This window comes from Seriola lalandi, unplaced genomic scaffold, assembly GCF_002814215.2.
Source record: "Seriola lalandi dorsalis isolate HSWRI2012SDOR001 ecotype SW California unplaced genomic scaffold, Sedor1 jcf7180002054881, whole genome shotgun sequence".
In the NCBI taxonomy this organism is placed as follows: domain Eukaryota; kingdom Metazoa; phylum Chordata; class Actinopteri; order Carangiformes; family Carangidae; genus Seriola; species Seriola lalandi.
In genome coordinates this window covers 429,768-444,187 of record NW_019525434.1, presented here as the reverse complement: position 1 = coordinate 444,187, position 14,420 = coordinate 429,768, and the positions used below count along the sequence as shown (strand labels likewise).

Here is a 14,420-nt window from a genome sequence, read left to right as displayed (position 1 = left end):
TCCCTTGCCCATCAAAAAAATCTTTATTTAATTCAAATAAAATGTTCTCAAACATCTGATTTCCAAAAATGATACCCGCAAGGTAAAATATCTCTTATGACCTCTGATTCCTTGAAACCTGACCCTTGCCCCTCAGCCTGAGGAAAGTGGTGCCCAGGAAGAGGACACCCAGGAGCACTATGACCCTGTAGCTGCTGCTACAGATGCCTGGGGGGATGATGGTACGCAGCCAGTCCGCTATGACCCCATAGCAGCTGCCAAAGAGGGTTGGGGGGATGATGGAAGCCAACCAGTTTCCTATGACCCTGTGGCTGCGGCTCAGGAGGGATGGGGGGATGATGGGAGCCAGCCAGTTCATTACGACCCCGTGGCTGAAGCCCAGGAGGGCTGGGGTGATGACGAGAGCCAGCCGGTCACAGAGGTGCCTGCCACACCTACAGCTGAGGCTCCGGCGGACACCGTTGAGGAAGAAGCCACCCCAGCTGCCACCACGTTGGATAATGAAGAGGGTCAGGTAACCAAGGAGAGAAAAAAAAACAGAGAGATGCATCTTGAGGAAAATGGTGGATGCATCGACTCTTGAGGAGGAGGTTTGAGCATGGGAAAGAGGCAGGTGATAGAGAGAGAAATTGTGAATGGGAGGTGGAAAGATGGAGAAATCTTGAGATTGAAAGATTTAGGATGCATCTGGGCCAGCAGCATAGATGCATCAACTGTGACACAGAGGGTGAGATGGAAATTAATTGATGAGGGAAAGAAAAGAATAGAGACATCTGCTTCTCAATGCACATAATTAATCCCAGTCACTGCTAATCACACATCGACACACATAGTATCCTGTGCAAACGCTTTATCTTTATGGCAAATGTGCATTAGTATCTAATCCTGCTGTCTAATCAACATGCCTGCATTAACTATGACTTTGCTGTTTAGGTTGTGCTGCTTGTCTTTTTGTCTGTCTTTGTCTTGTTTGTCTGTTCCTCCTTCCTTCTTTCATTCTTTCCACTTCCTTATTTATGACCTTTATCCGTCTCATTCTCTAACCTGTCTCTGTTATTCCTCTTTGTCTCCCAGGATGAGTCTGCAGCAGCTGCTGCTGTGGCAGAACCAGAAGAACCAGCGAAGGAAGAGGTGAGAGAATTACTGCAAAATTCTAGATATTGGCAGCAAAGCAGTAAAAACAAAACAACCTCTAGGATTTTATATATATCTATAATATCATATTTCTAGCACCTTACACTAATTTTGCATGTTTTAGAAGCTGTACACCACAAAAAAATCCATCTCATCTCATTTGTTCTAATTAATCCATAATTAAATTAAGATTTTTCTAGAATAAAGTTATTCGTATATTTTCAAAATACAGGCACCTATTTATATAAAGTTCTGTTGGTTCACTTTATTTCTCATCTTTGAAGAAGGGCTCAATTATGTCTTTTCATTGTCTAGACACCTGAACCACCTGCACCAGCTGCACCAGCTGCACCAGTTGTACCAGCTGCACCACCTGCATCACCTGCACCAGCTGCACCAGCTGGACCTGCAGAATCAACAGAAGCAGCACCAGAACCTGCAGAGATGCCCCCTGGCTTCATGTTCAAGGTAAATCAGAATATGGGACAAAAAAGGATTCAAGTGTGCTGAACATCTACTTAACCCCAAATATCACTTTTCTATAAGGCGATAAGTCATGTTTGTATATATGATGTAGGTCCAGGTGATGCATGATTACGCTGCGAACGACACAGACGAACTGGAGATGAAGGCTGGAGATGTGGTGCTAGTAATCCCCTTTGACAACCCTGAAGAACAGGTATGCACACACACACACAAACACACTGGTATGCTCTGTTATTATTGAGGTGATTATTTGCATGTCTGTGTGTTTAGGATGATGGCTGGCTGATGGGAATGAAAGAGGGCGACTGGCAGCAGAATAAAGAAAACGCCACTAAAGGAGTATTCCCTGAAAACTTCACTCAGAGGCTGTGAGTGAGGAGGACAAGACGTCATTCCAGCTTCTTTCTTTATGTCTCTCTTCCTCTTGCCTCTCTCCTTCATGCCCTCTCTTGCCCTGATACTGTATCTTTACTAGGACTTTGGCCATAGAAGCAGAGCTGTCACAGCCCTGGCTGAAACCATGCATTTCTAAGGTCTGCTACACTGTGCTAAAAGTGGATCTTGGCATTTCTGTGGATTTCTGCCAACATTTACAAATTACAGATGTATGTAGCCATTTCACAGGTGCCAGTTTGTCTTGCTGCTATGTTGCTACTCCATACCAGAGGAATTGATTAGAGAATCCTGATCATACAGGGTTGATGCAGGGATGGGCTACCTCCGCAATGGCTACCACTGTAATTTCATTATGACATTTTATTTTTAGTCATGTCTCATCATATTCCATCACCATAACAGAGAAAATGTCTCTTGAGACGTGCTTTTGTTCATCTAATATTGAGAGATTGAGAACTATGTGAAATTATTAAGACAATGCCAAGTGTAGCAGAGTATCCCTTATACACACACATACGCACACACATATAAATATATATATATATATATATATATATATAAAACCTGTTTCATAAAGGTTGAGGGGGTCTAATTACTAAAGCCAGGCTGAAAGGACACTGACACTGACTGAGTAGAGTCTTCACTATGTTTAGAAATCCCCAGCTGGCAACTTCACCTCAGTCAATTTGCGAAAAGACCTTTGAGCACACAAGGTGCCAAAGTCTCATCAGCTTAACTGCACATATTTAATTAATCCTGAGGTTTTCAGACTGGTGATCATACTCCTGACATAATGCCAATCCTTAATTCCTACTTTAATTATTGACTTGTGAAACATGGGCCCTTGGTTGTTGTATTAGTTTAGAGTCTATGGTGGTATAGGTAGAGTGACGCTGTTGTTAAAATCCTAATAAATGCATATGCAGTTAACTGGTCATCAAACACCAGCCTAGTTAAAGTGACAGCAGGAATTCAGTATGAAAATGAATTCAAACAGAACGACCGGTATCAGAGCCCCATAGAGAAGAGAAACAAGACTGCTAAAATCATCTTTGACAGGCGTGTTTTTTGACATTCGTCTTTTCACAAGTGATTCCAAATATGCATTAGTCAGGCTTGCTATAAAGCTAGCCAACAAACTACACCAATGAGAAGCTGCTACTGGTTGTATAGTAGTTAGGCAGATACAGTTACAGTAACACCCTAATGCTAATCAATATATAATAACTGAGCCAGCCTCATTCGTTTAAGAAAAAAAAAAATGTGCCGATAAACAATTCCTTCTGTTTGCATAGAGACGACTTAACTCAAATGCAGATGACTCAGAATATGCACCAGAGCAACTTCTTTTATTTTTGTATGCTGCCAAGCAATGATTACATATAGCCTAATGTAACTATGTCAACATAATTGCCAACAAGAGGATGTTATGGAGTGTTTTGTACTTCTGTCAGGTTTACTGCTCTCAACATAGTCGCATTCTGTAGGTAGTTAAAGCTATCTCACATTCAGTCACTGACTCAAAAGAGATTCACGTTTCTCATGATGTTATTAACATGTAATAAGTGTGAGAGAAAACGTATGTGTGTGCGATTGTTTGTGTGCGTGTGTGTTTATGGGTTGTTTGGAAACATAAATTCTTTATCTATAGGCTATTGTTATTGGACGAAATCACCACCACCTACCAGGAGATGAGGCCGTCCGTTTAACAGGAAGCTTTTTCTGACGGGACAAAGACAACTCAAGCGTATTTGGGTCTTTTTCCACTGGCTGGTATTATGGTTCCAGGTGTTATTGTGCATTTGTTGTGTATAAGTGTAATTTTGCCAAGCTGTGATGACAGATACATATTCTATAAAGACATTCATATCTGTATGTGAGTTACTGTGAGCATGCTGACTTCCCATGTGTTGTTGTGTGAACACCCCTAATTTAAGACGATGATACTTGGGTCACTTATGAGGCAGTTGAAACAGGCAATTTTTATTTTTTATTATTTATTTTCTTAATCTTAGTAAGGGGGGGTGGCGGGCAGTTACATGCTGTATGTTTTTTCCACCATTCCCCCTCAAATTAGTCCTGATTTAAAATTGCTGGTTGTCCATCAGCGTTGCCTCAAAATGTTGCCAGGGTATCGTAGTCCAAAGAGAGTTAAACATGATTACATGGAGACAGGACACATAGAGATACATTTCAAACCACCAGACTCAGGTGGACCTATTTTCCAATGGCTTTCCATGTTTTAACTTCTTGAGATGTGCATGATTTCTTCATGTGTTTTTAAAAAAAAAAAAACAGCCTCACATGTGAGAACATCACCTGCGCATTCAGGTAAACCAATCACAGTTTGTTTTCAAATTCCATGTGTAACTCGGTGAGTGTTTTACCTGGGTCTGGTTCTCTATCTGTCTTTACGGATCAGTACAGTCTCCTGCGATGAGCTATGGGATACAACAAAAAGGTTTTTCCTGTACCTAACTGACCGATAATAATAAAGATGACTTAGAATCTCCTTGTGCTTGCTGATCTTTTGTAGCTCTTGTTCTGATCATTGTTCTTGGTCAGTCATCATGTGAAATGGAAAATTTCCTCTCCCAGCTTCCAGTTTTGCTCCCATCATGTCCTCTCTGCAAATACTGATCGTTCCAGCAGGGTGTGCTGTGTTCAAAGACTTACTCTCTATCCTAGAAAAAAAGAAAACACTTTGAGGCATCAAGAGTATGAAAGAGGAGTGTTGCTGAGTGCTGCTGTCCGTGGTACTGAAACCAACCAGCAGCCCACCCTGTAACCACAGCTATTCATGCTGGATTCACAATGTGCCAGCTAATGTCAAACTTGACAGTGATCGCTGGCTATGGGCGGTTTGATGACATGATCGAAACCCAGTTGTTATTGGTGATTCTGAGGAAGCGTGATGTAAATAAAAAGGGACTTTATTACGTAGAGTACAGGTTATTTCTTAGCACTTTAGTAATGGTATGGCATATGATCTTTTTTTAATTATTGGTAACAAATAATGCACAGAGTGGTTTTGGTTTAAAAACAACAACTTTATGTTACAAATACAAATTGTATACACAGAGTTGCCAAAAATAATAATAGTTTACATTATTTTCTAAAAAATAGATCTTTAAATAGTCTCTCCAACAATAGCTTAATATACATATTTAACAAATCTTTGAGCAGGCATATCGAAAAAAGCCTTGGAGTTCCTAGATAACTGCAATGTTTGAGTCTTCACAAAACATGCTCAACAAGTGTTTCCTGACAGGACACTTGGGCAATATGAGCTACATGCGTATCCATATTAGGGCTGAACAATTCATCAAAATATTATCAAAATGGCAATATGGCCAAGTGCAATATTAAAATAGCAGGAGCTGCAATTTTTTTATAAAGGTAAATGTGTCACAACATGCCATAAATGAACGATTGTGCTGCTACAGAGGTTCCCCCTGCAAACAAATCATATTCTCCAGATTTAAGGGAACATTATTGTTTGGTAGAAACCCCCATCAAAAATCACATTATCATCATTTTGTGTTTTTTTCCCCGCTATAATTGTGATTCATATCCCAATGGCAATCTGTCAAAATAATATGATTTTTTTTTCTTTCATATCATTCAGCCCTAATCCATATCCTTTCAGCCACATATCAGAAAATTAGATCTACTTATCATAATGTTAAAGATTTTCTGTACCTCTGCCAATCTAGGTCTTGGGTGATAGATGGAATACAAAAAAAAAAGAATAATGTAAAGGAGAGCTATCAAACAAACTCTTACTATTCAAGATTAAAGATAACTGTTATTTATCATGATGCATAGCTGTTGCTTAATACAGTAGTTGAATACAGCCTGAGTGTTGTGTATGCCTTAACTAGATACTACTGACCTGAAAACTGAAAACCTGAAACCATGAAAAACATGTCACAAAATACCTGATAAAAAACATAAGGAATGTATAAATGAACCATATGAATCAGTCTGAGACAATCAAGTTGGATGAGAGCAAATGGCAGACTTGGAAGAGCTAAAAACACTGCAATGCAATTGTCATGTCCATCATTATTCCCTGCAATTCAATAGTTTTCCAACAAAGCCCTTTTTCAGATGTGAAGCTGCAGTGCCCCACCATCAAGCCCGATATACAGTATAGTCTCTACACGGAGAATCAGTGGATTTACTGCAGTGATGATTTTGACAGTACACAGAGCAAAGTTGATTTGTTGTCATTCTGTCCTTCTTAACATTACTTAACCATATAAATACCTATGTACATACAGAGCTTCAACTCACACCTTCTTCAGTCTCTAGTTTTCTTCATGATGCTTCACCTTTTTCCTCAAATGTCAAAATGTATTCTAACTGGATCAGCTTGATCTCCAAATGGAATGCATGAATGTTGACACAGATTACAGTAAATACAGAACAAAGGAATGATGAAACCCAATTGTCTTACTCCTCTAGCCACTTTTTTTTTGATTTAATAAAAGCAATCATTTTGAGTCACAGTCTTTGTTTGTGATCTCTAAGGTGAGAGGACTGAACCGAGGGTGATACTTACACCAGTATTTATGTTGGTAGTCATGCTAAAAGTTTTATTTTGACTTTCACTCGTGCTGATTTTCTTGCACACGTCAGTCTCTAGAAATTGTTAATAGACTAAAGCAAATCGTTTCAGTCTCCTCTCTTTGTCTCTCGCACAATTTAACTCACGCTACAAAAAAGGAGCAGCAAATATAGGCGAGAAGAGTTCGTGTAAAATACATTTACACTGTAAAATCAGTTGTATTTGGTGGTCCCACAGTCGCTTTCCTCTGTTGAGAGAGACAGCTGTGTTCTGTGCTTTAGTGCTCCCGAATACAGATAACTGAATGAAGTCATCGCTGTGAAACACGTCACTGTGGCTCCTATCTGCGTCCTTGCTCGATCCCCCAAGGGTGGAAGTGTCGAGCGTCCAGCAGCATTTGCCCTAGCTTCTGTAGAAGCCAAGGAAACCAGTGCAGCCCGTCAGTCTGCGGTTCTGAAGGGCCTATCAGGCTGTAGAAGAACCTCAGTGGAGCCAGGACCCAGTGGGCCAAATGGTGATTGTCCACTGCAGCATAGCAGGATGCGAGCACACCGTTCACCACTACAGAGCCATGCTGGGTGAGGGGGGCATACAGTCCGGTGCTCCTCCGCTCCTCCACAAAGGTCACAACTGAAAATGTTGTCTGTGACCTCACCTTCCCTTGTGGAGTAAGTACGCACTGTCCTGGATGGACCTCGCTGGCAAAGACTGTCCTCAGACCTGCTTCCCAGCTAGGCCTGGGTATGGAGCCCAAACGTGGCTCTTCAAGCGTCTCCTCCCACCCTGGCTCACGTCTCTGCCCGCCAGTGCAGTCTGTGACAAAGATCAGGTGAGCTGCTGTGAGCGTAATATTAAGTCCTGCGTCGGTGCCAATGACATAGAAGATTTTTGTAACGATGGGCTGGCGGTCCAGAAAGGATAAGACCGGGCTGTAGAGAAGAGGGCCGTGGCCATCTTCTGTTGAAGAAGCTAAGACACGGTCACCAGGGTGAAGGTCGCGCATCTGTTTAGTAGCCCCGCCCTCTAGAATGACCTGCGCATCGCCAGGGAAACAACCACCAGTTTTGGCTGCCACAGAATGTTCTGGAGAGATGAAAGAAAGAGGAGCAAGATTTTTCCTGCATTATTATTATATTATTCTCTGGTGCTGCAAGAATAAGGTGATAAAACATAACCACACAGGAACACAGTTGGAGCTCCTCTCATGAGTGGAGCGAGAGTGCAGCAGTAGCACTTGAACATCTACATCTGCAGGTTATTCTAGGTCACTGAGTGATCTATAAAGCAGGTGAGACTTTGACACTGACTCATGGACAACATTATCTCAGTGGATCAGTGGTAGATTGTTAACATATGCATATAATGTGGCTCAAGTTCAAACTTTGCCTTGGCTGTCTGCCTCTGGCTCTACACACACACACACACACACACACACACACATAGAAACACACTTCAGAAATCTTTATCAAAGATTAGCATTTTCACCCTCCTCCACCTCTACATTAGCGATTTCTTTCACTATTATTTCTCTAAGCATCAGTAACATGAAGGGCCTATATAAGGGCTATAAATCTAACTCAAAATCCATTATATGGTTTTTCAAAATGATTTGAGTTTTTTGTGAGGCTGCTCAAATACTATATAATATAATTAACAAACTGACAAAAATCAAAACCCCTTCGTCTACTTTTTCTCGAATAATGCTGTCAAAGGGGACAAGTTGCACCTTTACATTGCTATGGCTTGCATGTCTTTCCTGCTACTCTATTCAGTTTGTCAAACCCATATATCATTGTGGTCATCAGTATGACATGAACAATATATTATTAGAAAAACATGTTTCTGTTTTGTTGAGCCACTGTCATTCATTCAGGCTGCCGACGTTGCCACAGGCTGTGCATTTGATCTTGTTTGAGCATATCTGAATGAGGTGGCCCTTTAAGACACACTGAGACGAAGTGGCAAGAAGAGGTAGTCAGCAAGAGCTAATGGATAACCAGCTGATTGTATCACCACAGTCAGAGCACGGCCTGGGGTCAGAGAGACAGGAAAGTACACAGACTCAGACCTGGGTCCAGAAATTGTTTGGATTACAGCAGAGTTTGAGTTTTAAACTGAGTCACATGATCAGTCATGGGTCCACACAAGGAAAGAGCACCAACACACTGTAAGGAGTTTGAATGCCAACACTGAAATCTGATCATTTGGAAAAAACTTAGTGGAATGACTATAAAGAAACTGTGAGGGAAATATTAGGCAAGACTTCTAAGACTCCTGTAGGCAAATCAGTTTGAAACAAGAACTCCATCACTCTTCATCAAATGTGTGTGTGTTTGTGGGAGGGCTTTCTTAAGGCAGCGTTAAGGCAGCCAAATATTTGTTCAAGGTGTGTGTGTCTGTGCGCCTGAGGGCTGCAGAAAAGGAGGGCTGTGACCGGGAGGTGATAAGACTCAGATAAGAGATCTGAGAGAAACCTGCTCAAGGAAAAGCAACAGCAAAACAAAGGGAGAGTTAATCATCTCACAGCCTACTAATCTCGACCGGTTGCTTAGTATGAAGTTTGGCATCAAATAACTGGTGCTACCAGACATGGGTAAATGGATTTCTAAAATGTCTCAAAAGTTAGAATCGCTTAAGCTGGAATGTGGTCAAGTGTTGTTTGCATAAGGACTGTATCTGATTTATGTTTGATAAAATATGTGTGTTGGAGAAATTATAGAAACTTGATAACAACAATAAAATTGGGGGAAAAAATGAAACACGCAATCATAGAAATGCAGAAAGAGTCAGATGTGTCTTTAAATTGTTTTTATTCTATCCAGTAGACATCACTCCACTTGTTTTTGACCAGAAATGTGCTATAATATCAGTTACTGCACTGTCCCACCATTAAACGTAGCATGGGCCTCCATCCACGTCAAAAAGGAGAGTATCTGCATTACAGATACATTATACACCTTAGTATTCCACAGTCACAAAGACTGATCGCTTTATGATGACATTTGACCAAGAAGTGAGAGTGAATACAGCAAAGAGCACAGGTGCACACCCTGTCTTGATTGGCTCCCAATAGGCCTCACACGCACAAACACTCTCAGACTGATGATACGGGCACAGAAAGGCAAGCTAGTGAATCACCAACAAAGGGGCCTATAGCATCGACCTCATTAGTGGTAATGGCAGCTGGCCACGAAAACAAAAACATACAAACACACACATTCAGATAATGCGTGCACACACACGCGCGCACACACACACACACACACACACACACACACACACACACTGTAGCTCATATCCATCTCTTACCTGACTTGACGCTACAGTGAATGTGGGCTTTGGACTCGTAGTAGACCCAGTCAAATCCAGCTTCTACAGCTAACCGGGCCAACATGGCGTACTTATTTCTGTCCCTGAGAAGAGGAATGAAAAGAAATTCTTAACGTCCAATATGATTAAATCAGAGCTTGACGAACAAGGAGTATTTCTCCAAAAACCAACAGAGTTCCATTACTTTTAGCTTGACATTTATGTAGTTATCATAAGGCTCTAAAAAGTTGTAGTTTCAGGAGGAATTTGGTTACATACATGGCTAGTTTGCTGACTCAGTTGTTGGCTCATCACTTTACTGATAAGCTGATTGACTTGCTGATTTTTTGACTGTCATAACTTAGAGACTGCATGAAGCTGTTGCCCCGGCCTGTGTTTTGTCTGGCCTATTTTCATCACATTATCTACTGTATTTATTACATGCCTACCTGTCTGATGTGGTGATGTCGACAGCGCGTCCCTCATAGTGCAGCGAGTCCTCTGAATGATGGCCGTCCTCATCCCAGCCCTCTGTCACCCTCAGCTTCACACCTGGCCACATGTTCATCACAGAGATGGCCAGAGAGTTTAACTTGTCTTTACAACGCTGCAGAGCGGTAAAGAAATGGAGAGACAAGAGATGGTTGTTAGAAACAAACAATCAAGAAACCAGCTCAGAAAGGCGCCTGATGAAGAGAAAGTTCAAATTAAAGAGAGAAGAAAAGTGTGAGCAAGTGAGACGGGTTGGTGTGATGAGTATGAGGAATGGTTACAGCCATGTGATCAGCAAAAAGATACTAAGTCCAGATTCGGGGAAAAGAATTTTACACAACAGTTCCATCACATTAAGGAGGGACTGGGAAGGTGGGAAAGTGGAACGACAGAAAAAGGAAATAGATAGATTAAAGAAAAACAACAGAGGACATACCCATCAGTTTCTACGACAGAGGTGATGAGGGCATAATGTAACTCCTTTGGTAACTATATATAACAATGGTGTCGGGGGAAGTTTGTCAGGTGAATGGTAAAACTACACACAACCATGCCTGTGTGCTTGGTTGGAGTGATTTCGCAGTTTTCCAGATTCTCTATGTGTTCAAATCTGATTAATCACATTAATCACAAGCAAATCATTTTTAATGCAAGTAATGTCCCTGTCCATCATTGAAGGGATGAATGAATGAATGAATGAATGAATGCCACATTTGTGTTATGTGTCACCCAACTCACGCAAGAAGGCTGTGTAGAGATTTGGCGCGCAGTGAAGGATCCACTGACCCATCTACAGTTACAATTGCACATGGGTGAAAGGTGTCTACCTGTGGGCCAAACCAGCCTTAAGACTATGAAATGAAATTTAAGATGAACAACCTAGATACTTTATTGGTAGGTTAAATATATCCTCCAAGTTTAACCCTAAATGTTGTGGTTTTACGCATTTCAATGTGCCTAATGGAAAACTGTACAGATTTACGATGACTGAGACTATCCAACAAAATAAGGCTTAGTTTGGGAGTAAACGCAATAGTTCAAATCAATATCATCAGCTAAGTATGTCAGGTAGGAAAAATCCAGAGGTGAAACGAAGGGCCGACAGTCGATAAAATCAATCATTTTGGTTTAAACATTTAACTGACAGCAAACATTCAGCAGACCATGTATCAGGTTTGCTGTAGTCTACTGACAACTCTGTCACTATAACCAACGGACAACGGTATATCTGAAGCAGTAGCACCCAAGGACCAGTGATCCATCTTTGCGCATCCGTGCAAGACGTTTTGCATCCATTCATCTCCCCTCCTCACCTGGGTCATGAGCCTGTCGGCGCCCGTGTCCTCCTCATCTTTGAAGATTATGTCTGTGTTGTAATTCGGCGTCAGTTCTTTAAAGCGCTCGGAGTTGCGCGTTATTTTGCCCTCGGGTCTCCCGCTGGCTCCCAGGGTCTTCTCGGCGACGTTGGGGCTGAACTGCTTGTAGGCGAGCGGTGTGAGCTTCTTCGGGGGCCGCCTCTTGCCGTACCCCCTCCCCGGCCCGCAGCCCTCCGAGGCAGGTGCGAGGAGGAGGACCAAGGCACACAGAGAGGCGGTGAGAAGGAAGAAGGAGATCCGCATCGCCCCGGAGGGAGGGGAGGGGGGGGGAGGGAGAACTCTCCCTGGGGAGAGAGATGTCTTCAGTACCTCCCCGGTTCAGTACCCGACTCCATCGTCCGTGACAGTCGCAACATGACGTCCGAAAAACTCGGATAAAAGAAGCTCAGCACCTCGGCTGCACCGGGCACCATGAGGACACCGAAAAGTTTAGCGGCTCCAACAACAAAACAAAAAAATAAAGACCCAAATTGAGAAACTTCTCTCCCTCCGCCTTACAGAATCAACAGTATGTGCGCAGGCTGTAAAGTCCGTGTATTTAAACAAACAGGTTCAAAGTCGATTCGGTGGGTGAGAGAGTTAAAGAGAGAGAGCGGTTACTGATATCCAAGTTGCAGTGTTGTGGTTTCTCTCCCTCTCTTTCTTTTGCTCTGGGAAACTGTCACAACATCAGCCACTTTCGCCTGCTGTTTGGTTGGTGCCCTCTCTGGATTGAAAGCTTTTCCTCTCCATATGCGGCCGGCGCGCAACGAGCTGCAGCTTTCCAGTTGAATTGAAAGGATTTGAGTGATCCAAAACGATCTGTTGCCACTTCAGACCGCACCCTGCCAGTCCTGCCCTCCTCTCTCCCTCTGTCCCTGCTCTGCCACCCACCCCGCCCCTCCTGGGCACAGGGCGCACTGGAGAGTCCTGTCCACACTCTGCTGGCAGGCAGGCAAGCAGCAAACATAAGCTTTGCCCTTCATTGCTGCCACTTCACATTTCCAGTTGCTGTCTTTGTCTCTGTCTGTGCCCTTGACAGCTCTGTGTGCTTTTTTGTTTTGGGCTGTAAACAACAGGCAATCACAATCAATTAAACCAATCAATTTCCCTGAGAATGCAGCCACTAGGGTTTTTTTTCCCAATTGCATTCCAATATCAAATAAGATCAAGGGTCACTGGTTGACTGGCTGGTTAATGGGGTAATTTACTAGCTGTGAGACAGACTGATTGCCTGGATGTGTTACAGGTGGACTAGCTGAGGAGCTGCTTGGCGGAATAACTGACTGACTCACTGAGTGACTGACTGTCAAAAAGATTGTTTGACTTGCTGTTCAGCTGACTGACTAAATCTACGATTGGCTGGCTGCCTCAGTGACTGGTTACTTACAACTGTGTTTAGAAAAAAATGTCCAAATTAATTGACCAGATGAATTACTTTATGCCAGTTTCCTAATATGGACAAATAAACTACATCTTAAATTTATCAACTTTTGGCTGTCTGGCTGCAAGCTGTGTGGCTGATACATATACACACACACGGCACACACACACACACACACACTGTTAAACACCAGCAAACGCAGCCCCTCCAAATTAGCTCTTCAAATATTTACCAGCAGAAAATCAGTGGTCTCACCCCTGTTTCTCAGGGCAAGTTCCTTTGAATGAACTGAACTGTACAAGGCTGAGGGTTTCCACAATTTATGTTTTATTATTTGTGAGCGTAAACACCATAAAGTATTTTTGCTGCGCCACCGCTTTTCATGTCTCTTGATGGAACAGGGAAAGGCAAAGAGCGAGATTCACTCACAGTAAACAGCCATCTATAGCTGTGTTTACCTTTTAGCTGAAATAGAACATCAACTGAAACTTGTGTAAATTCATTAGAACTATACTGGCGCGTGACATACAAGCCAGTTAAAGAGTAGTCATAGTGGTGTCAGTGTTTTACTGAATTTGTTTCCAGCTTTGTAAGGGGGAGAGGCTTTGATAATGAAGTTCCACCTCATCATAGAAGTGGGACCTCTCTTTACTTTTAAGTGAGAAGGGAAACAGGAGATACTTTTACATTTGTATCAAAGTGTCACAGAAGTCTCTCTTTTTCCGCTCAATGAGCAAAGGTATGTGGAGGGTACGCTCATTGACCACCTCTTGTAAAATCCCTCAGCTAAAAAGTTTCCTCGCGGAGCTTTTAGCTTCAGCAGTCAGTGGCAGAGTATCAAGTGGTAGAACATGTTGACCGTTAAAGCGATAGTTTATGCTAAGCTAAGCTAACTAGCTGCCAGCATTAGCTTCATATTTGCTATAGAGAAATGAGAGTGATTTAGCTCTGCAGGAAAGAGAGAGTATTTCCCACAATATCAAACTATATCTTCAAGGGTTGGTGGTTCAACCTGTTTCCTGTTCTTGAGCAAGACACTAAATCACAAACAGCTACGCATGTGCGACCCAGCGCTTTGCATGGCAGCTCCACTGCGGTAAGCAATGGTATATAGTATGTAAGGTACTGTTAGGTGCTTTACACTGTTCTCAGGTAAAAGGTACGGCATACTTTAAGTACAGGGCATTTACCATTTGCTTTATTAAACAGCTATATAGGTGGATTTTCATTTTAAAGACACAACTGCAGAGCTGCTGTGACCCTTTATATGAATGTAAGTGCTGATATTTCT

At 42.4% G+C, this 14,420-nt stretch overlaps 2 protein-coding genes across 6 annotated transcripts in view; one reads left to right on the top strand and one right to left on the bottom strand.

Annotated features, from left to right (window-relative positions):
- bin1a (bridging integrator 1a) overlaps window positions 1–4,528 on the top strand; it is a 29,263-nt gene extending 24,735 nt beyond the window's left edge. For 4 of the 5 annotated variants that reach the window (XM_087179944.1, XM_087179945.1, XM_023428614.2 and 1 more), the window contains 5 exons: window positions 137–514; window positions 1,075–1,131; window positions 1,450–1,602; window positions 1,712–1,813; window positions 1,891–4,528. In XM_087179944.1, coding sequence (XP_087036070.1) covers window positions 137–514; window positions 1,075–1,131; window positions 1,450–1,602; window positions 1,712–1,813; window positions 1,891–1,992 — 792 coding nt within the window. In that variant the 3' untranslated portion in view covers window positions 1,993–4,528. The remainder of the gene's footprint in view (window positions 1–136; window positions 515–1,074; window positions 1,132–1,449; window positions 1,603–1,711; window positions 1,814–1,890) is intronic. The other variant, XM_023428615.2, reaches the window with a different exon arrangement.
- Window positions 4,529–5,045: 517 nt separating this feature from the next.
- LOC111671496 (indian hedgehog B protein-like) lies at window positions 5,046–13,136 on the bottom strand. The gene is made up of 4 exons (XM_023428597.2): window positions 11,704–13,136; window positions 10,348–10,505; window positions 9,899–10,002; window positions 5,046–7,672 (listed from the first exon to the last, which is right to left on the bottom strand). Exons 1-4 carry the CDS (start codon window positions 12,007–12,009, stop codon window positions 6,930–6,932), a joined length of 1,311 nt encoding a protein of 436 aa, XP_023284365.1. The 5' UTR covers window positions 12,010–13,136; the 3' UTR covers window positions 5,046–6,929.
- Window positions 13,137–14,420: the final 1,284 nt, after the last annotated feature.